The sequence below is a fragment of the Acomys minous genome (assembly GCF_964271855.1).
Source record: "Acomys minous genome assembly, chromosome: 4".
In the NCBI taxonomy this organism is placed as follows: Eukaryota; Metazoa; Chordata; class Mammalia; order Rodentia; family Muridae; genus Acomys; species Acomys minous.
Window position 1 is genome coordinate 6,583,444 of NC_140486.1, and position 27,360 is coordinate 6,610,803.

Sequence of the window (27,360 nt, forward strand, 5' to 3'; positions counted from 1 at the left end):
GGTTACCTTTGGGTGCCTTTCCTCAGGAAGCATCCAGGTCGCTCTCTGAGACAGTGTCTCTCATTGGCTGGAAGCTTGCTGATTAGGCTAGCCTGCTGTGCAGCAAGCCCAAGCGATTCATTGTCTACTTCTCTAGCACAGAGACTTACAAGCAGGTGCCACCATCACTTGCTTTAAATTTTTTTTTTTTTAAAGAGAGTTTCACTCTACAGCTTTGGTTGGACTGAAACGTTCTAGGCAACCCTTGAACGTGTGGCCACCCTCCCACCTCTGCCTCTCAAGTGCCGGATGATAGAAGTACACCACCCTGAGTGGCCTTTGAGCGTTTGTCTTTGGGTTTAAATGTTCAGCGTGTCGTTAACTCACAGGTGTAGGGAGCAGATAGTGGTCTGTTTCTTCATGTGTGTGTGACCATCTCACTGGTTGATTTTAATGAGTCATATTCACACAGCATATCAAATTCAGGCCCAGTCTGGCGCTTGTGTAGTACTGAATCCTCTCCCCACTCCCTTGTCCCTGCAGCCCTCAGAAAGGATCCCTGGGATGGTGCCCCAGCTCAGAATCACCCTTGTGGCCCTTGTCCGTCACAGCGATGGCCCTGCTGGGCAGCCCTAGAGACCTTTCTGCTTCCCCAGACGGTGATTTAAACTGGTGCTGGGCCGATGCTGGGTGGCTTCTCACAGCCACAGCACCTATGGGCAGGGAAACTCCTGCAGCTGAGAGAACAGGCTGCTGCCCTTTTCAGACCCAGCATCCCCAGGCTCTGTGTGGTTGTCATCTGTCATGAATGCACAGTGCCTGTGCCTCAACGTTATTTGGCACCACTGTTTCCCTGGTCAGTTCCTCCTTTCCCAAGAGCCTTCAGCCCACAGCAGATACGTAGTCTCATTTTTCTTTCCTCATGTAGGGTTGGGGGTGGGGAAGCAGCAACTGGAATGAGCCCATGGTCAGACCCTAGGTGTACAATGACTCAGCCATGTTACCTTGGGCATGGATTTAACCTCCCCCTCCCCCATGCCTCGGTGTCCTTTTCTATAAAAGGAAGGAAATGCTAATACTGCTTGGTGCTTATAAGAATTAGCAGAATTATTTTGTGCAAAGTGCTTAGAATTTGCCTGGTACAAAGAAACCATTGAGATAGAACAGAGGTGGACATCTTCCTGGCATAACAGCGCTTGGGTAGCTGTTGCTCCTCTCAGCTCTGTTCCATGTTCTTTCTGTTGGTGTGTGTGTGTGTGTGTGTGTGTGTGTGTGTGTGTGTGTGTGAGAGAGAGAGAGAGAGAGAGAGAGAGAGAGAGAAGGAGGTTGTTGTTGCTTGGCTTGCCCTTTTTTCTTGGGGTTCTCTTTCCTTGCTCTAGCACTGCTCAGGGAGAGTAAACTGTTTCTGGGGAGTAGCAGAGAGCGAGTCAAAGAACAGCTCTCATCTCTAAAAGGCCACCCAACCCAGTCACTTGGGCCCGCTGTCTAGAGGAACAAACTGGACTGCAGAGGCAGAGGGGGGCTCCAGTGTCCTTTCATGTCCCGAGTCGAGCTGTGTCTGAGTGATTACTGGTAAAGCACCTGGTATTTCCTGTCCCTGGAACTCCCCCACCCCCACCCACACAGATCTCTTGGTAGTGGAAGTCGAATGGGACGCATGCAACGAAGGTGGGCTTGACTAATGTGTCAGTCAGACGTGGAGCGTTTCACTGCGCATGTGCTGGGGTGGGTGGGTGAACAGGGGCAGAGTGGCAGGACTACACTAACATCCCACAACAGCCAGGTGGCTCATTTAGGAGGAGCCAGCTACAGTGTCTGACTGGCCACAGATGAGAGCCACGGCCAAGGGTCGCTCAGGCTCTGGGTGCTTATAGCATCAGTTATACCTGTAACACCCCTCCCCCGCCCCCCACCACCCTGCCAGCAGGTAGCCCACAAAGCTGATGTCACCTACTTGGTTAACCTACACTCTAGATGCCAAGGCTCATGTGTGCCTGCCAAGGCTGCTGTCAGCAGACACTCTAAGCTCCCTACTGATAATCACATCCACCCACCATGTGTCCTACCTCTTTGTTTTTCAACAAACTTTATTTCTCGGGTCTTTGGCACCTGCTACCTTCCCCAAAGTCTCTCTAACTCTGTTAGCTGCTAACCTTCACTCCCTGCTATGGGTTCCACATCCCTTAAAAATATATGTCTATGTTGATACTTTTGGTGTCTGTGACTCTGATTGCGCATGGAAACGGGGCCTTCACCAAGGCGATAACGTTACGGGAGGGTCACTGTGGATTAGTGTGGGCCTAATCTGGTGCATGGTGTTGCTGTGACAGGGAGAGCGCACTTGGCCATGCAGGAGAAATGGCAGAGACACAGACAGGAGTCAGAACACACGAAAGATAATAGGGCCACCTTGAGCCAGGGGAGGCAGGGAGACACTCTTGCTGGCCTTTCAGAACAATGAACAAGCTCCTTCAGCCTTTGACAAGATTAAAGTCTGGTGTATAAGTTTCTGGATTATGCGACTGTAGTTGAAGCCACAGGTAGCTAACCCATCCTCACAGGCGGCTTCAGAAGGACGTCGGCACACGCAGCCAAAGATGGCGGAGAGAGGTAAGAGGCGCCTCTTGGTGCTAAGGAACTTCTACGCTTCCAGCTTACCAGGAGCCAGGAAGCCCTCTCAGCTTTTCCTCGAGAAAAACGTGAAGAAGGAACTTCAGTGGTTACCTCTGACCTTCAAACGCCAGGCCGCAGCTTCCCATGGGCTCAGAGGGGGTCCTTGCATGAAGCCCGGGAGGAGAGGCCTAGGGCCTCCAAGCTTCACCACCTCCTCCACATTGTCCTCCCCAGACCTGCTGTACCCAGTGGGCCTTCTTGAGATGCCAGGCTGGAGCTGCCATGCCAGGTTTAGGTCAACACAGAGGAGGAATCCTGATGTGACTACACTAGTCACTAAGTCACATGCTCCTAAGTAATCGGTGTCCAGACACCTGGGTGACACACCCACCACAGAGTGCCACCCGCCACTCAAGGACACTCAGTTGGCCTACCATGTAGGTGAACACATAGGCACCCACGCCTGTGCGTGTGCATTCACACACACACCTACAGTGTTTCTAGGGAACTCGCTCACAAGCAGCAGGTTGTTTTCCTTGTATTTTTGCAGGACTAATGGCCCAGTGGTGACAAGCTGTTGGGGAATTGGCCAGAAGACATGTTTCTGTGTACTGTATAAAGCTCTGGAAGGCGGCGGAAGAGGCTCCGGGAGAGGAAGTGTTAGAATGTTCTGACTCACACTGGTGAACACGCAGGAGTGGTGATGTTAAGACATGTCACGGAGCGGTACACCGCAGAACCGGTTGTGTGATAATCCCTGAACCGTGGCCACAACAGACTGTCTAACTCAGAATGCACATGTATGAATGGATTTTTGAATCCCTTAAAAAAAAAAAACCCAATGAGTCAATAAGGAACAGGTTCTGGACGGAGGTTAACTCCTCACCTGCCATCTAGGATGCCCAAGACCTTGGCTACCCCGAGGCATCTAAGTTTAATTCCTAGGATGCAAACCAGCAGGTAGCAGTTGAGTCGGGGGTGTTCGCTTAGAGACCCTGGAGGATGGACAGAGGACTGCACACCTGCAGCCGGCAGGACAGACAAGCCTGGCTTGTGGATGTGTCCTGACAGTGTCACTTCAGATAGAAACAAATGCTAGCAGGCTGGAGATGTAGCTCAGCTGGCGGGGTGCTTGCCTCACACGCGTGAAGCCCGACTTTGATCCCCAACACCACACAGAGTGTGATGGTAGCACACGTCTAATCTCAGACTAAGGAGGTAAAGGCAGGAGGGTCAAGGTTTCAATGCTGCCCTTGGGTATATACTACACAGTGTGTGCACAGATCCTGTCTGCAAACAATATGCAAACACATGTAAGTGTCTAAAAAGAGAATTTTTAGGTGGGGGAGGAGACAGGGGGAGAAATAAACATTAAAGTATAAGAAGAGACTTTGCCAGAGCTTATGGCACTTGCACCCCTCCCCTTCACATCTGGGATAACAGGGATGGAGGAGCGTCCTCTCGTAAGTATCCACAAGCAGGGACTCATCTGCTGGCCCTGGGGTAAAGAGTGTATGGGGTTCCTCAATCTTCCCTCCCCTTCTCCGTCTCCCCAGTAGGTTCTGGCTGGTGGATCCTGCTATCCACCTTCCAGCGGTCACTCGGTACCTCGGCTGGAACTAGGGGTAGGCGACAGCCCTCAAGCACACGATCATCTTGCCTCCCGTCTTGCCTGTGGCTCAGAGCTGGGGACTCTGACATGTGCTCAGCCACGGGGCTGTGGAACCTGGGCCGTGCCAGGGCTCCCTGCCACGGCCTTCCCAGAAAGGCAACTTCTGTGAGTCGACAGGTGAGTCGGTAGCCCAGGGCCATCGCTGAGACCTGCAGAGCTACCGAATCAGAGCCCAGTGTTGAGGAGGGCACACACTCTGTGGCCTTGGAGGACTCTCAGTCCCAGCTTCAGTGAAGGGAACAGAGGAGAGAGTCCAAAGTGACCAGGCAAGCCATCACAGCATCCCACAGACAATAAAAGCCTAGGACTGCTCGGCTGAGAAGAGAGGTCATCAAAGAGCTGCCACCGTGGGGTCCTCAGGTTGAAATGCCCCTGAGCTGCTATAGGCAAGCTTATGACAAAATGGAGGAAGGGAGGTGTCAGTAATGATGGCACAGTGGGGCGAGGCAGCCTAAGGCCACACTCATGTCCCCAGGCCTCCCTCACTTCCAGGACACACTGAGGTCCAGTGGAGCGTGCTCTCTTTCTTGCCCTCTGCTATCCTCCTTCACATAGTATCGTCCAAATTCTCCCTACTGCCTCCCCAGGGCCCCAGCCACTCTATATTCCATGAGGAAGCAGCTCCTGGAGCTGCATAAGATACAGACAGGTACAGCCTCTCCCACAGCCCATGTGTGAGGCGCATGCCTGCCTGCTGCAGTATTATGTAATGGAAAGACTCCCGTACACTTTACATTTTTAATTTGGTGACAAACAGGTTGAAATTATTAAAGCACTAAAGAACCAGCACAAGAAAAATCCCGTGCGTGCTTGCAAAAGATTCTAAAAAATTCAAAAAATTCTAAAAAAGAAAAAGGTCTCAAATTGTTGTTCAGCCTCCCCTTACTTCTTCTTCTTCTTCTTCTTCTTCTTCTTCTTCTTCTTCTTCTTCTTCTTCTTCTTCTTCTTCTTCTTCTTCTTCTTCTTCCTTGACAGGGCCTCGTGCATTCCTGACTGGCCTGAAACACCTTGCTTAGCTGAGGGTGACCTTGAACTATCCATGCTCCTATCTCCACAGAATGCCAACGTTACAAGCTTGTGCCACCACACCAGACTTTAATTCCTCTAAAGCAGATTCTGTTTTTATTCTGGGTCAACACTGAGTAGGGATGAATAACAACCAGAACAGAAAGAATAAAAATAACAAAAATACTGGCTAGGGGTTAGGGAGTTGGGTCAGACATCAGGAGTATGATGAAGAAGAATGGAAGGAGAGACCTGGGTCTTGGAAATTGCATGCATGAATCCACACACCCACAGGCACGCTCAATTCAGTGTACACACATGCACACCCCAGGCACAGGCATGAGCATGCTGTGGGATGTAATATGGGACCCAGCTCTGAGACATGTCAAGTGGTACAGCTTCTAAGGAAACGTCTGTTAAACACAGGTGAACAATGAGTTATCAACTGTATTCCTAGGCATATTCTTGAGAGAAATGAAACATGAATCCATATAAACACCTGTGTGTGACTATCCACAGAAACATCATTTATAACTTGAAGGAGAAAGCATCCCATATAAGAATCAACCTATGAGCAGGTAATTAAAGATATAGAAGCAATGGAATTTTAGCCAGGAAAGGGGGGGGAGGGAGGGAAAGGGGGGGGGGAGAAATGCAGTAAGTTACACGTGACAGCATGGACAAATCTTCAACATGTAATGTATTGGGAAAGACACCACACACAAGAGGCCACACAGATGGCTCCACTCATGTGACCTTCTATGATGGGGAAGTACAGAGACAGACGACCTGTGGCTTCTGAGGGATGGGGCGGGGTGGCAGATGTAGTCTGTACCAGTCAGTGTTCTAAAATAGGGCAATGTGATGGCAACACACACAACTGTGAGTGTGCTCAAACTGCACTGAACATTTTCAGTCTGTAGGTATATAAAGTACATCTTAGCAAAGGTGTCACACACACACACACACACACACACACACGCACGCGCACACACACACACACACACACACACATGCACACACGCACACACACACACACACACACACACACACACACACACACACACACGCACGCACACACGCACAGGCCCAGGACTGGAGTACAGCCCAGTGATGAGCACTTGTCCAGTATATGAGGCCCTGGGTTCCACTCTCAGCATTGAAAAAGAAAAAAGAAAAGATTGTAGGAAAAGTGTCCCACACCCACAAAAGGTCGGTTTGCAGGTTTGCATGAAGTGAGAGCTTTACTGTACTTCACGAAGTAGCCTGGCTTCATGCAGCTCCAAAGCCACTTTCCTGTGGAGACACCTCCTTAGCTTAATCCCGTAACATCTTGGCCTCACAGTACAGCAGCTGGAGATCTCTTTGGGGTGTGGTTAAGAGCACAGAGGCCTTTAAATAATGAATGCAAAGAACTGTGCTGGGGATTTTGTTTAAGCACCGGCTTTGAGAAATCACAGAAGGCTAAACATTACTCAGTGTGGCACTGAGACTGCTTATTGAGGTCTATTACGCAACTGGACAAACTGGCTTCTATTTTAGGAGCAGATACCTTGCTGTTTATCCCTGGTAGGGACTGCTACCTCAGCTGGCCTAGGGTGAGGGAAGGATGGTCCCTTCAGGAGGGCAGGTAGGCGAAGGGCGAATCTGCTCAGCCGGGTGCTGTCGACTGCAGGTGATGCTCAGTGAGTTTCACGCCTAACATGGCCTTAAAAGGAACTCAACACTAAGTGAATGAAGTCAGTCTCAGGAAGAGAAACGCCACACACTTTTGCTCTTTTGTGGGCCCTAAACTTTATGCAGACCCACAGGATCACTCGGATAGCATGAAACAGAAGCCAAGACTGTCCAGGGAGTGAAGGGGACAAACAGAAGGCATGTGCGAGGTCCCAGAGGGCAGAGGGGCACAGCAGCGACTAGCAGGAAGCTCTTTATACGCTTTTGTAAAAATGCCCTGATGTAACCTGGAATGATAATTAACAAAATAAGTTACGGAAGGAAATTTACTCAGTTAAAAAGTAGACACATTTTAGAAGTAGAATGCGGTGACAGAAACCTCTGATCTCTTTTTGAAGGCAAATGCTTTAGTTTTGTGTAATACCAAACTGTCTTGGCTTGCTTCCTTTAGCTGAGCCCTCTATGTTTCTGGGTGGTCCCTTAGTTAACGACTTTAAGTCAAGTGTTGTCTTTGAGGCAAGACTTATTTCAGCTTAAAACAAAACAAAATATGCCAATATATCAAGAGTGCAAATGTCTTCCTGAATATACATGACTCTCCACTACACAGAATCTCCCAGTGTCCTGCCCAGTGGCAAGGTAGGCAAGCTCATGTGAGCAAACCCAGGACAAGCCATGTGGGCGTCACTGCTACGTATCCACAGTCATTGCCGCCTCACTGTTTTTGAACTGCCTAGGAAAGGTGACAATAAAAGCTACTTAGGAAAAAAAAAATAGATTCGAAACAAGATTAAGGAAGACAGAGGGGAAGCTCCTTGGACTTTGTCGCCACAGCTGCAAGCTGCCCCTTTGCCTCAAAGAACCACACCCAGGGTTGTGAAATGGATTTTCCATTCTATCTTTGGCAAAGCATCCTTCAAAGACATCCCTGGGGTTCTGTGGCCTCGGGGTGAGTTGTGGGGGAGCAACAAGACTACTTCAGCTTTCTGGGAGGGCTGGGGAAACACACCAGGCTGGCACAGCATCCACATAATCCACGGCAGACAAATCACTTGAGCTTAGGAAAGGAATGGACTGTGGGTCAAGAATCTCCTGCACACAGCAAGGAGCGGTCATGTACCAAGATCGGCTGAGGCTGGCCCTCCACTCACACCAGCCGCCCGAGCCTCAGAGGAAGCTGTCTGTGCCCCAGATGCCTCTTGTTTCACACGTGGTGATAAAAATCAAACCATAATGTGGTTACCAGCAGATCCAAGTTGTAAAGGCATCATGAGAGATCTTCTAGAGCTTTCTGCTCCTCCACAGAGGTCACATGAGGACCCAGGAAGCATGCACATGTTTTTTTTTTCCTGAGCTAGTCAGAGACTTTTAAACACTAAGAGGATTGTGACTTTTAGAGACATCACACTCAGCCACCTCCATTTGGTTTAAGCTTAGGTACTGCATGCTCAAGAGCAAAACACAAAAGGCTGGCTCTCCTGTAAACAGTGAGGTGTTGACTGGAAAGGCTGGGGCTGCACTGTCCTTCCTTAGAGTGGTCAGGTATCTCAGATTCCAGCACGCATCAAATAAAACGCACGTGTAGAAGGGCTCATCAAAAGCAACACCCTCTCCAGAGAGTCTTCAAACTCTGTCATATTTGAACTATACCAGGTAATCTACTTCAAAAACATCCAAGTCGACATCCAATTGTTTTAATTTATGCTATTTGAAAAGCTTAAATATAAATGCTATCCCAGTCACTATGGCCCTTTGTTAATTTAACAAAACAAATGGAGTCGTGGCTGCTGCAAGTAAGTGGGGAAGGCATGCATCTCTTGGGTTCAATGTGCAGTGTGAAACCATGACAAGGACCCTTCTCCTGGGTGGGGCACACACTTCAGCATCCAGTGTGTGGGAGGGGCTCCTCCACCTGGGGGAGGGTGGGTACTCCTAGTAGCCTTACTCTGTATTCTAATTCCTTTCTTCCATCTCTCTTTCATCTCTTCCCAACCTGGGATGAACCCAGAGTGAGGCCACTGTATTCCATACACTGGAGTGCCACATCTCAGCCAGAGGGCCCACAGCGCAGGGCAAAGCCCACATAGGAAGCAGCAAGAAGCTTTCAGGACCAGAGCTCAGCTCCGGGTGATGAGACAGAGGGAGCTCTGAGAGGGGACAGGACTACTCTTCCTCCCTTCTTCCTTCTGCGTGGGGATTGCCAGAGAGGAAAAACCCTCTCAGCACTTCCTAACATGGCTTCCCATCCACCACCACACCCCCATTCACCTGTAAGGTCCTTCTGTCATGTGCTGCCTTCGTACAGTTATGAGCTGGTGCAGGATGGTAAATAGTGTATGTGGCAAGGATCCCACATAAGCAGGGCTGTTGGCACGGTTGGGGCATGCCTTGTTTATTTACTAGGGTGTGTTTGGTTGCTTAGGGCTTATGCAGGGTAATTAGGAGCCATTAAGCAGTGAGGACTAGTATCAGAGGCAGAAGCATAAAGTTGAACTTTCTCCACAACTCCCTGGTGATGACATTTGAAAAGTATGATTTTTAGATTAATGCAGGCACCAAACTGCACCAGGGAGGTATATTTGAGCCATCCACACGAAGAACTGGAAACTGAGGATGAAAGGCCATTCCTGCAGTGGGTGCTAGAGGTTCAGAGCTGCTTTCTCTGAGGCAGAGTCCCACCAGGCCACGTCTATACACAATCATGCCCCAATATGTACACACACACACACACACACACACACACACACACACACACACACACAAATAGCACACACACATACACACAGCAACATATGACACACATACACATATATATCACAAATACACACATATTCATACAGCACAGATCATACACACCTACAAGAGCAGACACATGCTACACACAAGCAAGACATAACTTTTTCACAAGTGTATTCTGTCATATTAAAACTCTCCTGAAACGGAAAGATAGCAGCTCAGAAGTTGAGGGCTCACACTGCTCTTGTAGAGAATCAAGGTTCAGTCCCCAGCACTAACACCAGGTGGCTCACAACTGCCACCTGGTTTTGGGGGAGATCCAAGACCTCTGGCCTCCATTGGTACCTGCACTCATGCACTCATGAAAACACACACACACACACACACTTACAATAATACAAGTTACCTTTTAAAAGTCCCTCTTGTTTCCAAGTGTAAAGCTTTATAAACCACGTAGCAGAGGAAAGAGCACATATGAGCAGATATGATGGAAGACAAGTTCTGTACTTTCAGAGTCTGAAGTAAACATGGCTCAAAGGCACCTTCAGCAGTGGCGTTTCTGGACTTTCCTGGCATGAGGTAAGTAGTGGCCGGTAAGAGTTCACAAGCAAGGAGACAAGTCAGCAGGACGGTGGCATGGAAGCTTCTTGTGTTCCACCACATCCTTCTCATCCTGTGACATCTGGTCGGAAGGCCGAGCCCGACCCTCCGGAACTGGGACGGTGACACTCCCAGGAGATCACCAAGAACCCTGACTGCTTTGCTTGCCTTCTTGCTGTCAGGCTAGTGTGAACCTCAGTTTGAATGCTACATAAGTCCCTCACAAACTTAGTGCTCCCTACCTCAGTTTCCCAGTTTCATAAGGCTCTAGATGTCCTGCTCTGGGTGAGGTGTCCCATCTCAGATGGCAGTTGTGTTTCTGACATCTGTCCCTGGCCTCTTATCGGGCTCTTGCCGGTGAACAAGGCCGACCCTCAGAGCTTTAGGCTCTGGATTCTTGGATGCCAGCCATTTTCCTCTGTACCCTGAGGCTCCTCAGTGCCCAAGTCTGGCACAGCATGGAGGAGGCTGCTGCACATGCTGCTGGCCTTGCTCTGTGCTGCTGTCATGTCTCTGGTGTTCACACTAAACAACCAATGCTAAATAGACACTTATACCTAACAACTTTTGTGCCCTGAGAGTTTGGAGACAGATGCTTACAAACCATGTCACATGACGTCAATTAGCTAATAAACTACGTTAAGCCAACCAAAACTAACCGACTAACCAATAAGCCAACCAACCAACCAAAATTAGTCAGCCAATGAACCAAGAAACCAACCAACCAACTAAACCAATCAACTAACCAACCCAAACCAGGCAGTTAATCAATCAACCAATCAGTCGAACAAAACCAACCAACTTATCAACTAAACAAATGCAGCCAGCCAGCTCAAATCCTACATTGTGGGTGAGGGAACAGATGTTATCTCCCCTGGGCATTGAGTGCCCTGGGCTTTCTCAGCCTTCAACCCCCAAGGTCCTGGTTCAAGCTGGAGTTCAGAGCTCTTCTGGACTTTGATGTCATGCCAAGACTCATAGGCCTCGCTGTACTGAGCATTGAGTCCACGGTGTGAACTCAGAGATCCCTAATGGCCATCTGGAAACAATGGCTGCAGTTGGGTCCAGAACCTGAGAGGAGTGAAGCCTGTGCTTCCAGACCAGGTGAAGGGGCTGCCGGCTCCTCAGTGGGCTCAGGCAGCTGCATAACCATTGGAGTCATTCTCAGCCGAGGTGCGGAGGCCTGGATATGCTTGCTGATTACACAGCATGCTGTTAATAATTACATTCCGTTTGTGAGACCTGTGGCTACCCCTGGTTTACAAAGGCGTCTGTGTTCCCAGTTGTCAGATAAGCAGTATACCTGCCACGGACTCTGGAGTCAACCCTGTGGTCATTCTTTGAATAGGAAGCTGTGGGAAAAGCCTTTTGCTCTGAATTCACTACACAGGGAAATCATTTGTGACTCGACACACCCAGGAAGTTTTCCACCAAGAACCTTCTGGGTACTGACCTGGCCCTTCTGCCCTGACTCTCCACATGCCTTCCAGCCCCTTAACCCCTCAGTCATACGCCCGGAAGTAACTAGAGAACTGCTGGAGGGAGTTCCCAAAACATGGTGCTTATGTGACTTGTCTAAAAGGTGGAAATCACACATGCACGGATCTAACCCTACCCACACAGTGGATCAACCACACCCACACCCTGCAGCCAGATCAGTAAGGCAAAATTCCCTGGTGAATCCAGTGTCCAGCAAACACAGCCTTCTCACCATGCCGTGGGTGTCTTCAAGCTCGTGCGTGTGTGTGCACGCGCGCATGTGTGTGTGTGTAGGGGGGTTGTCTTGGCATTTTCTGCTTCAATGGTATGGGTGTGGAAGAGGGAGGGCTGAAGCAGAAAGAACAGCAGAGCCTGCAAGTTCTGGAGAGTCAGGGCTCTGTTTCCTTTCCCAATGTCCTTTGGGTGAGGATGGAGACCCTGCCCTCCTCACACTGTAGCTTTGGGTGTCTGTCTCTGTGTGTGTGTGTGTGTGTGTGTGTGTGTGTGTGTGTGTGTGTGTGTGTGTGTGTGATGGCATAGCACCTTTTGGAACACTCCAGACTGTAGCTTTGGGTGTCACTGTGTGTATGTGTGTGTATGTGTGTGTGTGTAATGGCATAGCATCTTTTGGAACACTCTGAACAGCTTGACTAGTTAGTGTTTGGCCATTCAGCAAGCCATGCCTAGGTACCACATGTTCTGGGCCATACTGAGGCCCGACAGCATGGGCCTGCCTGTGTGGAGGAGATAAGACATGGCAGAGTAGCCGAGAGTCAAGCTGGTTTGAACTCGGCCACTTCTCGTTCCTGAAGCAGGCGTGAGGGAAGGAGAAGAACTTACTGACAAGCTATAGATCTGGCACCACGCTACCTACATGGGTGACACATACTGCATAGTGTGGAGCTCCATGCAGGGTGGCCTCAAGGAGCAGCCAGCACATCCCGTACAGCTGGGGTGCCAGTGTTCTCATGGAAACAGATTTTCCCTGTCAGAGTGAAAGACGCTGTTTTCATCGGTGGAAAGCTTTGTGTTGCTTCGACAACTCTGCCTATATTTGCAAACTAAGTGTCTCATTTCGCAGAATGTCACTTTAATATCAGTTTCCATGAAAGAGTGGGGTTGGAACAGTGACTAAATATGCACATTACTTGCCAAAGGTGAGGTGACCCAGGAGAAGGACCAGAAACCTCTTTGCCCAAAACCTACATGAGAGTGCCCAACAAGAATTCTAGAACATTGTAAACCCCAGACTTTCATGTGGGTGGGAAAAGACACCTCACAGAAGGTTGGGGGAAGACCCAGAGGACTCTCAAAGGGCAGAAGTATTCCAGAACTTTCCAGTGACTTCCCCTAACCAACGAGCAAAGCTGGTAAACTCTGTCAAGCTGCAGGGGAACAACACTCTGAGCTCTGACAATGTCTGTGATGGTTCCCCCAGGGCTATATAAGTGTGGCCAAGTGTCAGGCTCTTCCCTTGAAGGCAGGGGCTTGGATTAGTTCATTCATACATCCTTTGGTATGTATCCAAAGCTTGCTTTCTTTCTTTCTTTCTTTCTTTCTTTCTTTCTTTCTTTCTTTCTTTCTTTCTTCTTTTTCTTGTTTCTTTGTTTCTTCATTTCTTCGTTTTTTGAGACAGTGTTTCTCTGTGTAACCTTGGCTGTCCTGGAACTCACCCTGTAGACCAGACTGGCCCCGAACTCAGAGATCTGCCTGCCTGTGCCCCCCAAGTGCTGGAACTAAAGGTGTGCGCCACCATGGCCTGGCACACAGTATTTTCTTAAACACCCAATGTGTGCTCAACATTGCTGGATTCTGATAAGAATCTCAGCTCATGTCACCATCATGTCATGCTTAGGTGGCATTGCGTTACAGCCGCCCGAAGGAGGTTATACTCTGAGCAGAAGAAGAGTGACACAGTGACGCAAAGTACCCCTGATCCATCCTCAAAGTGCCTCACTCCCTAATGTGGTCCATAGAGGTTCACTGCATTCAGAGGCATAATATGAACACAGAAAGACACCGGTGCTGGTTAGCTGGTATCATGAGTTGACAGGCCATAGAATCACCCGTGGAGAGGGGGCCTCAGCTGAAGAAGAGCCTTGATCAGATAGACCTGTGGCCATGTTTGTGAGACACTATCATGACTAATGATTGATGTGGGAGGACCCAGCCCGCAGCAGGCAGCACCATCCTTAGGCAGGTGACGCTGTGCCTTATCAGAAAGCTAGTTGTGCACAAAGCAGTGAGCAATCTAGTCAGCAGCATTCCTCCATGGTTTCTGTTTCAATTTCTTCTTGAGTTCCTTCCCTGAATTCCACCAAGGATAGGTCGTCATGTGGAGGTCAATACGAAATAAACCATTTTCTTCCCCAACTTGCGTTAGGGTCATGATGTTTTATCACCTCAGCAGAAAGCAAACTAGGCTACTGCTGCAGAACAGGATATCAGAGCAAGCCTGAAGGAGCCTCTGACCTTAGAGATGTGGCACCTGAGGAATGGCCTGAGCTCAGGGCCCTGAGGACAGGCCCGAGAGTGTTAAAATACTGTCAAAAGGAAGAAGAGGCATTGGTACTCATGGTAGCCTCCTTTCCCACAAAACTCTTCAGAGAGCTGGAGGCCGTAGGGTCTGTGAGTCAACTAACAGCTCCCTAGACAGGGAGATCATGTGTCCTTAAAGATCCTGGCTCTATTTGGTCATCGTGACATTTGTCATAAAGGATGCTGTGAACTGGGGCCCAGTTTAAGAACTGCTGTTATTGCCAGGCGTGGTGACACATGCTTTTAATCCCGACACTCGGGAGGCAGAGGCTGGTGGATCTCTGTGAGATTTAGGCCAGCCTGGTCTACAAATCAAGTCTAGGATAGCCAAGGCTACACAGAGAAACCTTGTCTTGAAAAACAAAAAAATAAAAACAAAACAAAACAAAAAAAGACTTGCTGTTATTGAGGTGGCTAGCTTCTTTACACCCCTTGGAATCTCCATATTTTCATAGTGCCAGGTAGAAGGAGCCCCTGACCTTCAGGACATAGGGGTGAGGGTGACTTTGCTGCTGAGAAGACAGACTGAGTGACATTCCAAAGGTCATCTGCTTCCCTGAAAGCCATGGAGACATGGCTGCCATTGTTCCTGATAGCATTTCCTAGACCAGCAGAGAAGAGTGGCCCCCCTGTGAAGGCCAGGGGGCAGGCTCATCACTAGAGACAGTCCATAGACGAAGAGGGGTATGAGGAAGAGGCCATGGGCCAGGCGGAACAGCATGAGTCCCAGCAGATAACTGTTCTTTGAAGAAGTGTAGCCACTTAGGAATTACAAGTTCCATGTCTAGCCAGAGGATAGCAAGAAGACCAAACTTAGGACCCTCCCTGTGGGTGAGGCCAGCTCTTGAGGCGTCTCGTATGGCAGAGGATGGACTGTGATGGGGTCTCTCTGGATAGAGATGTGATGATAAGCTGAGCTATGCTGTGGCATCTGTCCAACAGGAAGTATTGCTAGCTTCCCAGGGGGAAGGCTCAGGTGCTGAGGCCAAGCAAGGCCTGACGAGCTTTCTTCCCTAACCTCTCAACTACCCAGTCCTCACCAGGACTTATTAAATAAATAGTACATATGTTGAGAACTGAATCGCCTATCCCCAAATCCATCCATATATTAGCTCCCTGTGCCTCGGTAAATAACTGTTTAAAAATGGGCCCTTTAAAGAGAAATCCAGTTAAGCCCTAGCTCTTAGCATGGGCCCTGCTCCAACATGAGGAGGGAAAGTTAGACATAGCTGCATACAGGGGACCCTGGGGGGACACGTACATGGAGAAGGCGGAGCCTACCAAGCCTGGCAGGAGACCTACTGTGGACTGCTGGATCCCCGGACACAGAGCCTGAGACAGTAAGAATAAAAGCGACCTGGAGAGCTTAGACTTCTCTCTCTGTTAAGTTTTGCCACAGTGACCTCTGGGCCAGTCCACAGTGACCTCTGGGCTAGTCAACAGCGAGTCTGGCTTCCAAGAGAAGCTCAAATTAGTACCAGTGCTGTGTTGAAAGCCACCTGGTGGGTCTTGGGCACTTGTGGCAGGTGTGTGTGTGTGTGTATGTGTGTGTGTGTTTAATTGGAGGTATGGCTATCACCAGAAAGCTCCAAAGAGCAAACTAACAGTTTACAAACTAAACAGTTGAGGAAGGGAATCACTGCCCATCGTTCTGAGTGCCTGGGTCCTCCCAAGGAGTCAGTGGCCCCGAACCTTCATGAACTCTAACTGTGGCAGTGCCTTCCCCTGTGGCCATCTGATAGGGATAGCCTTAACACCCAGGACCGCCGAGCACAGGGCATCCCTGGCAGAAGGCTGCTTGTAGCTCATGAGCCCAGTTTCTTCCCACCCTCAGAAGCTTTCCTGAGTGTGTTTCCCCGAACTGCTACTTGAGTGTATCCCCTAAACTACACAGGGCAGTTGAAGTCATTTCCTCCCCTGGTTTTCCAGATTGCTATAGAATAGATGGAAACTGGGCATAGGATGGACAGATGTTGGTGACTGAGAAGGAGCCTCAGAAGATGGAGTTGTCCCCATTTCTGACAGTAGGAATGATGCTTAGAGGAACCCACGCCCAGTCTGTGAGACTGCATCATGACTCAGGAACCCAGTTCCCATCCGTGCTAACCAGTGGCCTTGGTTCCCCCTATGGGACGCCAGTACCCACCCCTTCAGCTGGATGGCAGGACCTGAGTTCCCTAGCAGAGTCTCAGTTAGAGCCTTGCCAATACCACAGCACGTCATGCTCGGCTTTCCCCTCACTTCCTCATCAGGAGAGGATGCCCGTGATGACGTTCCTAGTCTGTGTTTCCCTCCAGGAAAACCTTGTCTGGTGGACTCAAACATGGTGCACAGAGAGAAGAGGCCAGGAACCCTCACTTTCTTCCCTGTGACCCACAGAGGCTGCAGTGTCTGAGAGAAAGGGCTCCATACAACAGAAGTGCTAACCAGGCTTTATCTGCTGGGCGCATGAGAGTCTGCTGTACTGGGTGGGGTGCTCAGGCCTTGGAGGCGCTGCACTGAGGGTGTCTCCTTTGTCTTGTGGCCAGTCAGAGACAAAATGACAAGACCATCTGCATCCGGCCTTGTGGTTGAAGTTTTCAGGAGAGGCAGGGGAGATATACTGGGTCACCCTTGCACCACAGTGTGGGAGGGGGGGGATTTCCTCAAGGGACAGGGCGGCTTGGAGTCCCCTGGGCCAGTCCCTGTTTGTGGCTTCAGATTGGTGGATGGATGATGAGTGGGCCGAGTTCTCTCTGCAGGGCCCTCCCTAGCCCCAGAGTATAGCTCAGGACCCTGAGGTAGAGAACCCTTTCTTTGGACTTTCAAGAACAACAAAAAACCAGTTTAACTGGGAAAGAAGTCTTAGATATGAAAATATGTATGGAAACTGTAGTTTTAAAGCTCTGCAGTTTTTAAATCACCAGAACCTTAAAAGTAAAGTTTCAGAGAACAGTGGCCCCCAGAGGACAGTGGCCCCCAGAGAACAGCGGCTCCAGAAAAGGCTCAGGCTCAGGAAGAAGCAAAGTCAAAGCGCGCTGTGTTGTCTCACAGCGTCGGCAACAGGAAGAAGGCAGCAGAGACAGGCTTTTTGAAGCTGGGGTTTCACGTCAGTCACTGTGAGATCTAGGCGCCTCGGGCTGTGATGCCGGGTGCTGTGTGAACAGTTGCCTTTCCACTTTCGATTTTGGTGAGAGTAGACCCTAATGAAGCTGACTTGTCTAAAGCACGTTCCTCGCCATGAGTGAACCTGCCAGCGTCCAACATCACAGGCAACCAGCCACAGAGCCATCATCGGCATAGAGTGACTGTGTTATCCTAGCCGAGTCGCCTGGACACCTCTCAACATTGGCTAGTCATTTACGTATTTGTAAACCCATAGCTAGATTAATCCTGTTTCGAACTTTGTGGGGGGCGGGCAGGAGGGAGTGGACCCCAGCATGGAAAGCACAGGCCTTTTCATCCCTTTCTGAGGGTGATCTCAGAAAGTTGTATGTGGTCCCCCTTTGGCTGATGTGGACATTGAACCATACCTGGAGTCAGACAAAGAGGCTTTACTGTTTTTTGTTATTAAATACCTGCTTCTCGGGGCTGCTGGAAAGGGGCAGCGGGCATTTGAAAACTGCGTCTATGGAGGGCCATACCATCTTTTGTCCATAGTGGGAAGGCACATCATTTTATGTTGGACACAAGACTGATGAAAAAGACTTTGAGGAGGTGTTCTTCCTCTGTGAATTAGGCGTTGTTGGGATGGGGGTTGGGGCTCAGAAAGCTGTGGCAGGTGGGCATATGTGATAATTTGGGTGAAAATGTCCTCCTGAGGTACAGGCATTGGCATACTGACATGCCTGTGGCTTGTAGCCAAACTTCTCTACCATGGTGGACTCTTGTAACTCTGGAACCATGTGGCCATAAGTCCTTCCTTCCATAAGCTGCCTTGGTCATGTTTTATCACAATAAAAAAAAGTAACCAAGACAGTACATTTCCTCATAATCAGAAATGATTCTTCAGTGATGAGGATGGACAAAACTTTAGACCATAGTAGGACTCTGGCCATGTGGGGTCCATGGGAAGATGCTGAGTGTGTGTGTGGGGTGGGGCAGTCAGAAAGCAACAGCAGCACCACTGGTCAGACTCCAGCAGGAAAGACCATGAAGGGAAAACCCCTGAGTGTGCCCAAGTCTGATGGGAGGGAGGGGATGGTTTCTTTTCTTTTTTTTTTCCCTCTCTTGTTTATCTGTGCTTTCCAAACATTCTGTGACAAACCGTAGAAGGCACAGGGGAAGGAACACAACTGAAAACCAAGTGCCTGTCAGCCTGTGGTTGGGCTGCTTTCAACTGATGTGTCATGGGCAGTGTGAGGCTCTGAACATGGAGGGAATAACCCACATTCTGGGGAAAACCTGGGTCTTACTAGTGTGGGATGAAGTGGAGGAAGGAGCCTCGCTCCTCTCAGCTGGGCATCTGCGTGTGGACTGCTGGGAAGCACAGACAGGTACAGCCAGGGCAGAGCAAGACCCTGGGCGGGGACCGGGCGACATGCTGCCAGTTCATGGAGAAGGGACCCTGGACCTACCCACGCTTCAGACAGCTGAACTCAGAAGGCAGGTGAACTCATGCCAGGCTGAGGAAACAGAGCTACCTCTTCTCACCCTTTGATCACACCCGAGACTCAGGTCCAGCTCCTGGACCCAAAGGCAGGGTCTTCATCTGCAGAGCAGGCAGATGCTCTACACTAACACAGGGATTTGGGTTTGCTACCGATGATGACAAATGTTCATGACTTCAAAAGTGAGGTGAAATAGGAAGTTAAATTGGGGAATACTGCCTACAAATAGGAAATATTGAACAACAACAACAACAGTTTTTAAAGACAATCCTGAATAAATGAAAACAACAGTAAGGGCCCAGCCTCCACACAGCCATTGAGGAACTGTTCTTTTTAAAAGGCCACTTTGTCTCTGGCTGAGCTTAAAGCAGCAGGATGGGAGAGTTGGCTTCACCCAGCTCTTACCTTACAGGCCTTTTCAGCAGTTAACTCTCGCTTTCCCGAGTGGTTTCCCATAGTGACTCAATGGAACGTTCAAGAGCTAAAAGAAAAGAGGAGGAGTCAGCTGGAATGCTAACACTTGTGGAGGCCTTTGACCAGAGCAAAACCCCACGACCCACAGTAGTCACTGAGAGTGGCACATCCAAAGTTGTCAGCAAATACTGCTCTTGGGATCTCATGGAAAGGTCTAGAAGGCAGAACAACACCGACAGTCCAACTTTGCTCAGTGACCAACTATTGAGTGTGTGATCATCTATAAAGATGCCGTACTGCCCCTTCAACCACACGTGCACACACCCAGACCTCCAACTCACATTTGAGTGTAATGTGGAGTGGGGGTGGGGATGGCAAGGAGGACGGGTGGGGAGGATGAGCCGAGATGTCAGGAAATGATCTGTACAGTTTTTCAAATGGCAGGTGGTAGACAGCTGTTCATGCTTCTTCCTGGAGAGTGAGTCTGGCCACCATGTGTGGCCAAGGCCAGGGCGTGGCCGCTACCTGTGCATGTCTCCAGAGAATGTACAGAAGTCGCAGGTAAGGGAAAGATGGATAAAGACAAGCATGTCCCCTCACTCTCAACTTCTCGCCCCAGCCTTAGCGGCAAACACACATTTAGTCTCGTTTGAACGATGCACAGAACTGAGGAATTCGGCCAAATCCATTCTCTCGCCCGAGTGACACTTATCCAGTCTGTGACCTGATTCTTCCAAGAAATCAGCAAAGGGTCATTTAAAGATGTGAGGAAGCCAGAAAAGGTGACAAAAGGAGTCAGAATAACCTTGATTTTCAAAGTAGAAATGAAGCATTACACATCACAGCCTGAATAAAAGGCAATTTTGCTTTTTGAAACGTACTCTTTCTGTGGAAAGTGAGGAGCCCAACATCCGACTTCCACCTGTCTCACCCACACCTGGAGCACTTTGGTAACTAAAGAAGACTATGCCTTGAGGGGTGAGTACATAATCTCAGCACTTGGGATATGGAGGCAGGGGCGTCGACAGTTCAAGGCCACCCTCAGCTGTATAGCTAATTCAAAGCCAGACTGGGTTAACAGGACCTATGAATTCCTTTCTCAAAAGTACAAAACAAAAAAGAAAACTGTGAACACCCAAAAGCAAAAACAAAAAAGAGGAGGAAGAGCAAAGGGAAAGGAAGGGGAAACGAGGAAGAGGAAGAAGAGAGGAAGGGGAAAAGAGAAGAGACCTTGATGCCAGTGCCATCAGGCCAGGCGCGGGACTCTCTCTTTCTCTCAGTGGTCCTGCAGCCTGGATTCCCACAGGGACAGAGACACCAGCCTGCAGGTACTGTCTCCCTGCGGAAAGGCAATTGTTGCCTGACCTTTGGGGGAAGGAGAGACAACAGTAATGTGTTAGTCAGGGTTTCTATCGCTGCGACGAAGTACCTTGACCAAAATGCAAGTTGGAGAGGAAAGAGTTTATTCAGCTTTCACTTCTAGATCATAGTCCATCCTTGGAGGAAGTCAGGACAGGAACTCAAGCAGGGCTGGGACCTGGAGGCAGGAGCTGATGCAGAGGCCATGGAGGATGCTGCTTACTAGCTTGCTCTCCATGGCTTGCTCAGCCTGCTTTATTATAGAACCCAAGGCCACCAGCCCAGGGATGGAACCATCCACCGTGGGCTGGGCCCTCCCTGATAGATCACTAATTGAGGAAATGCCCTACAGATGGATCCTGGAGGCCTTTCCTCAAGTGAGGCTCCTTCGTCTGTAATGACTCTAGCTTGTGCCAGGTTGACACACAGAATCAGCCAGTACAGGGCAGATTCCTAAACTCCACAGCTTCCGCTTGGTTTAGCAGTGCAGCTAACACAACATGAGCATGCTGATGTGGACTGCCGGTCCCTGACTGTGTCTTACAGGTCAGCGACTGAAAAATGGCTGCCCTCTCTCTTCGCTCCTCTGCCTATATTACCAATCCCTGTGGCCCCTGGGGACACTCAAGACCATTGATGGAATAAAGCGTTGCTCAACTGGACAACTGAGAACAGCACCAAGAGCTTATCCTTCAACTCTGCCAGTAGGGCAGCAGTCACCTCTGAACACAGGACGCACAGGTGTGCTGGTAACAGCCCTGTTCAAAAGAGACGCTCTGACTACTTTCTGCGGTGGGGCTGGCAAGGATGTTAGCAGCTCCAGATGGGTCTGAGTGGGCATCTAAAGGACTCACTCAGGCCACTTCACTGGAGGTAGGCACCATGCTCTGTGTGGCAAATGAAAGACAAAGTCCTGACAGCCATTACCAATTAGGAAGAAGCAGGTGACTTCCATATTTGGTGTGTGTGGTCTTTAAAATGCGAGGCTGTGCCTGGTCTATCGGTACTCTTGATTTAAACTTGGAAAACTTGTCTGAAACAACCCTCTCATTGGGAACTGGAGGCCTGAGGGCTTGAGGATTAAAAATGGACGAAGAGGAAGAGTTTGAAAGAATGAGTTTTCCATTTCCTGGGGTCTGATCCAAGCATGCGTGTGCTATTTGTGCATGGTCAACCTTGAGTCTAGGAATACATCCTGTCACTCTGAACGTTGACCTCCTACTCCATGTAACTTTTAAAAGCCCAGTTGTGATGCTTCCTTCGTCCAAAAACAAGCTCCAAAGATTTGTCCCAACTGGAACTGTGTGGCCACCTATATATTCTGGACAAAGGAGAATGGCTTTGGCACAGGCCCCTCAAACTCGGCTACTGTCCCACCAAGCCAATGCTTCATCATATTTCATAGTGAGACTCCAGCTGGTACCCAGGATGACGATTTTCACCAAGATTTCAAAGCCTCAAAGTTGCCACACACAAATGTCACTGAAGTAACAAAATCACAAACCAGACTTTTAAAGAAACTTAGCTATAGCTAGGAGTGGTGGCATACTGGGGAGGTGGAGTTCTGAGAGCCTGCGGCCAGCCTAGGCTACATAGTAAGCTCCAGGATAGCCAGGGGTTACATTTTAAGAGCCTGTCTTTAAAACAACAACAACAACAACAACAACAACAACAACAACAACAACAACAAAAATCAGACAAAGTGACCACAGATGTGTGAGGACCTCCTGAGGCTGGCCCTCCAGGGTTGCGTCTTTGCTTAGAGTGTGGTAACAAGGAAGCTTGCAGGTTGACAGCTAGCCTTCATAAAACCCATGACTGCCTTTGGGCCCTGCTTAGGCTGCAGCGGCTCCTCCCTGGAGCTAGAAACTTGAACCAACAGCTGCTGCTGGAAGTGCTGCTGGCAAGAACCAGCTGTGTCTGCAGCCAGCCTTATTTTGGGTTCAGTTTTGCAGTGAATATAATTATTGGAGCAAGAGGAAAAAATGGTGAGAGCATTCATGCAGGAAGCCTCGTGGGTGCGCGGGCTGCCCTTGGGTAACTAACCAAGAACATTGTGCATAGAGTAGAGGACAGGGGTGAGGGGGCCATCCAGACACCATGGAGACTGCGACAGTCTACACTGGCCAGCTTTTTCAGCCTGCACAACTTCGGGAAGTCTTGGATAGTGTCTGTACTAAGACTGTCTCCCATGCCAAGTGTAGGCTGAAGCAAACCCTTGGGGGTAGTCAGGCAACCCAGCCTTAACTCTGGTTTCTCTTTCTAATTATGGGCTCCCCAAACAGTTACATACCTGAACTCACCCCAGAGGAGCCAGTAGGAGGGAGTCACTGCCCATCGGTGGGAGGCAGCAGTGACTCAGGAACCTGGCTCCTCAGAAATTTCCCACATGCATTTTGCAAGGGGTTTGGACTTTCTGAAGGGTGAACAGGACCCGTGAGACCCCCTTCATGATGGAGCCTTCACGTGGGTGACCTTGGGTGAGGCTCCACTCCTCTGAGCATCAGTTTCTTGTACAGTTGAAGTGATCCAGGCTCTCTACCTGCCCTGGGGTGACAAGGAAAGCTGGGAGCTGTAGGGGTCAGGCTGTGGTTGGGGTGAGGGTACATGAGGGCAGATCCTTCCTGTTGGTCTCTAGCCTCCTGGGTAGAGTGGTGAGCAGGTGAAGAGACGCCAGCTCCTTTCTACCGTTACCATATTGCTGAGGCTGAGACAAGCCTTTCCAGCTGCAAGTGCCTTCACTCAAACTGCCGAGGCCAAGGGAAGGGCAAAAGGCGGAAATGCTGGTGCGCCGAGAAGCCCTGACATTACACGACGCCGTTAGCCAAGAGGCAAAGTCCACTGCCTCCGTGAAGGGAAGAGCAGAGGAGAGACCCATTGAGCGCCTGAGTGGGGAGGTGAGGTAAGACAGATGGGAAGACACAACTCTTTACCTTCCACCTTAGTGTATTACACAAATGTGAATAAGTGAGGGCAACTGATAAACTAGCTTGCCTCCATCTTAGGCCTAAAAGCTACCCTGTGTAAGTGTTGGGGTTGATCTGGAGCTCTCTGCTGGTGTATTAATAACTAGCATTAATTAATATCAATAGAATATTTAGTTCCATTTATATTATAATAGTAACAAACCAGGTTCATTCCTATTTATAATCAAATCTCTGTTTCTCAAGGATTGGGCTATGCCCCACCTGTAACCTTAACTACAAACGGTTCTGTACTGCCTCTTCCAGGAGATGTGCTTGTTTCAGAAAGTTACTATGACCACCTTGTTGTAACCACCACATCATAAACAAGTTGTTATGCTTCAGTAACCCCACCTACTTGCCTGACTAATCCTCCATTTTGAAACCCCTAATCCTGAACTATAAAAACTCTTTTATTTTATTATTTATTTATTTATTTATTTATTTATTTATTCATTTATTTATTTTTGGCTTTTCGAGGCAGGGTTTCTTTGTGTACCCCTGGCTGTCCTGGACTCACTCTGTAGACCAGGCTGGCCTTGAACTCACAGCGATCCACCTGCCTCTGACTCCCAAGTGCTGGGATTAAAGGCGTGCACCACTACACCTGGCTAAAATCCCTTATCTTACTTATTCCCAATGCTAATCTCTTGAACCCTGCCTTTAGGGAGAGACAGGTCAAGTACATGAATAAAAAAGCTTGCTTTAATTAATTGCTTGCTTTAGTTAGTTTGGCCGTGATTTGGGTTGATGGTCTTTCTTCTCTGTGGGAGTAAGACAATCCTACTGGCAGAAGGAACTCTATGCACATGTCACTGAAATGGCTTTATGAGAGATGAGCTCGTTGGGGGCAGTCCTAGACAGATGGCCAGCAGCATGGCCAGCCACACCATCTTGCTCTTCCTCCCAACAGATGCTCCAGTGTGGAGTGAGCACTGTTGCTGTCCATGGCCGGGAGCTACTCACATGTACTGCTTGGTGTCCATTGCCTGTCAGGGCTTGTGGCTAAGAGTTTGTACCATGTACTTGTCCATGCTGTGGGAGAAACATGTCCTGGACATCACTGAACATAAGTGGCAGCTGTATTTTTTCACAGATTTCAAGTGGTTATTGGCTTTTTTTTTTAATGACTTGCTGTTGACTGCACAATGTGTTTTTCTTTTTCTTTCTGAGTTTATGTTCAAGAAAGCAGTCCTAAAATAAGTGTTTCCATGGAGCTATTGGGATTATTTTTGCCACAATATGTTTTATCCTTCACATTTCTGTAATCCTTTGAAACTAGGAAAATTTACAGCAATAGCCCTGCCAGCTCTGTTCCCACTGCACAGCTGAGGAAGTGACGCTTAGGGGAGCGAGGGTGCGATGATCTTTCTAGTTACATCAGGCTCAAAACTTGGAAGTGACTTGTGCGTCACTGATGGCATAGCAGAGAAGGCGCCTAGCTGCAGGTGGGTGGCAATCCGAGGCTTAGCCAATCCAATTCATTAGGTCATCTTATCTTATTTAAGCTAAATTCCTGAGGAATCCTGTCTTTCTTCGTGTAGTAAAGAGTCAACACTGTTTACATAATAAATAAATCTTTAAAAAAAAAAATATAAAGGGTCAGCAAACCATGACTCATGCACCTGAGGTTTCTACATCTGCCTGGCTCAAGTCTTTGGTTTGCTAGATTTCCACACTTTCTCGCTGCTGTGGCCGAGCTGAGAAGTTGCAATGGAGACCTCTGGCCTAAAATGCCTTCAGTCTGGCTCTGCAGAAAAGAGTTTTCCCATGTGTGATGCAAAAGGAACACTCTTTTGGGATTCCCAAGAAAGATGCTTTTGTGAATATGTTTACAGAACAGATCCCCAGGGCCATCAGTGGGTAAAAGGCATGGGCCACCAAGATGGAGGATCAGGGTCCCATCCCTGGGTTCCACATTGTGGATGAAGCCAACCACTTCTTGAAAGCTATTCTCTGATTCTGACATGTACGCATGCATGCACACATACATACATACATATATATCATACATACACATATACAATACATAAATATATGGAGAGAGAAGGAGAGAGAGGGGGAGAGAGATTAGCTCTTGCTATGCATGCCTGGAAGGGACTTTCTCCCAGCTCCCATCCTTTCCTAATTCTGTGAGACACAGAATCACTTGTGGTTACTTGCCAACGTAAGTGGAGACCATTTCCCAGCATCCCTTGCAGTTGCCAATGGACTGGGCAAGGGGCTTTCAGCAAGCACTTATAAAGCATTTGGTCTGTGTCTCAATTAGTCATCAAATAAAAAGTCTTTTTTCTGCATTTGTAGAAATGCGCATGCGCAGGATGCTCTCTCACTGGGCACCTGCTGAGATGGAGTTTATAGAACCATTGCCAGCAGAGTCCTTTAACTGTGACTGAAGAAATGGCAGAGTAAACATTGGCAAAAGCTTCAAATCCCTCTACAGGGCCTCCTTTCTCTACCTTTTCAAGTCCTTGAAGCCATGTTCTCAGCAGCCAGCCATGTATTTCACCACTAGTCATCCATGGCTTTGTAGGTTGTAGGTCTTTGTAGGTTGAGGTATCTGCACTGCCCGGTGGCTCTGTTTTGTATCCCTGACCACAGGTTCCTAGATGCTGCTCTGCTGGGCGTGACAGGACAGTGAATCTGTGTGATGAGAGGACTAATGCTCTGGTCCCCTGGATTAAAAGTGCCCTGCGCCAATGGTGGAACTGTGGCACGCTGGTGGGAATGCTGTGGTACTTGGGAGGTGACAGACACCCCTTCTAGAAGGATTCCATTGAAGGAAAGGTTACTGTAGACTGCATGGGTCAGAAGCCCTCTTTACACTTCAGAAACAGTAAATGCAAGATGGAGAGGGGGCATTTCAGAAGTCTAGTATCATGCCCTTTTGCAGGAAGGCTGGATGCAGGACAGGAGGTTTCCTGCTAGAGTCTATAGCAAGATGGATCCCTCTGCTGTGTGATCAGGTTAGACAGGTCCATGGCCTCTTATGGAGACTCCTATCTCCCTCCAGAACCCTCAGGGCTACAGACCGACTCTGTGGCCTGGACTAAGCGGCGCTGTTTCTCAGGAGGTGCCGCTTTTGGCGTGCCTGTTCTTCCTGCAGATAAAATAAGCCCCACCCAGAATGTGGACACAGATAGGCTCACATGGAAGGCACAGGCGGCTCTGTTTCCTTGACTTTTAAAGAAAAACAGGGAAGAAACCCAAAAGAGCAGGGAAATTAATAAAATAAAAGACCTCCAAGGGGACAAATGCTGGGTGACCAGGCTCATTCCTTGGTGTCCTTTCTGAGCCCACCTCACTCTGTCGTTGTCTCTTTCTTTCTATGTCTCATCCCTTTCCTCTTCTTCACATTCTTTTATGAGCATGTATGAAATCATTGCCCTGTCATCAACATTCTTGTAACACCCTGTGCTTTGAACATCGTGGGCAGCTAGCGGCGGCATCAAAAGCACACGTGTATGTATGCATGCGCACACAGACTACACAAACACAGACACACAGTCACACACTCACAGGCACACACTCACAGGCACACACTCACAGGCACACACTCACAGGCACACACTCACTCACAGGCACACACTCACAGTCACACACTCACAGGCACACACTCACAGGCACACACTCACAGGCACACATATCCATAGACATATATTCATACATGCACTCATAGACACACAGAGACACACATTCATGCATACACATATGAACAGAATCAATATACACTCAC

At 49.0% G+C, this 27,360-nt stretch overlaps 1 protein-coding gene across 4 annotated transcripts in view; it reads right to left on the reverse strand.

Annotated features, from left to right (window-relative positions):
* MBP (myelin basic protein) overlaps positions 1-27,360 on the reverse strand; it is a 111,725-nt gene that overhangs the window by 68,376 nt on the left and 15,989 nt on the right. For all 4 annotated transcript variants that reach the window (XM_084779385.1, XM_084779387.1, XM_084779386.1 and 1 more), the window contains exon 2: positions 19,294-19,369. In XM_084779385.1, coding sequence (XP_084635511.1) covers positions 19,294-19,344 — 51 coding nt within the window. In that variant the 5' untranslated portion in view covers positions 19,345-19,369. The remainder of the gene's footprint in view (positions 1-19,293; positions 19,370-27,360) is intronic.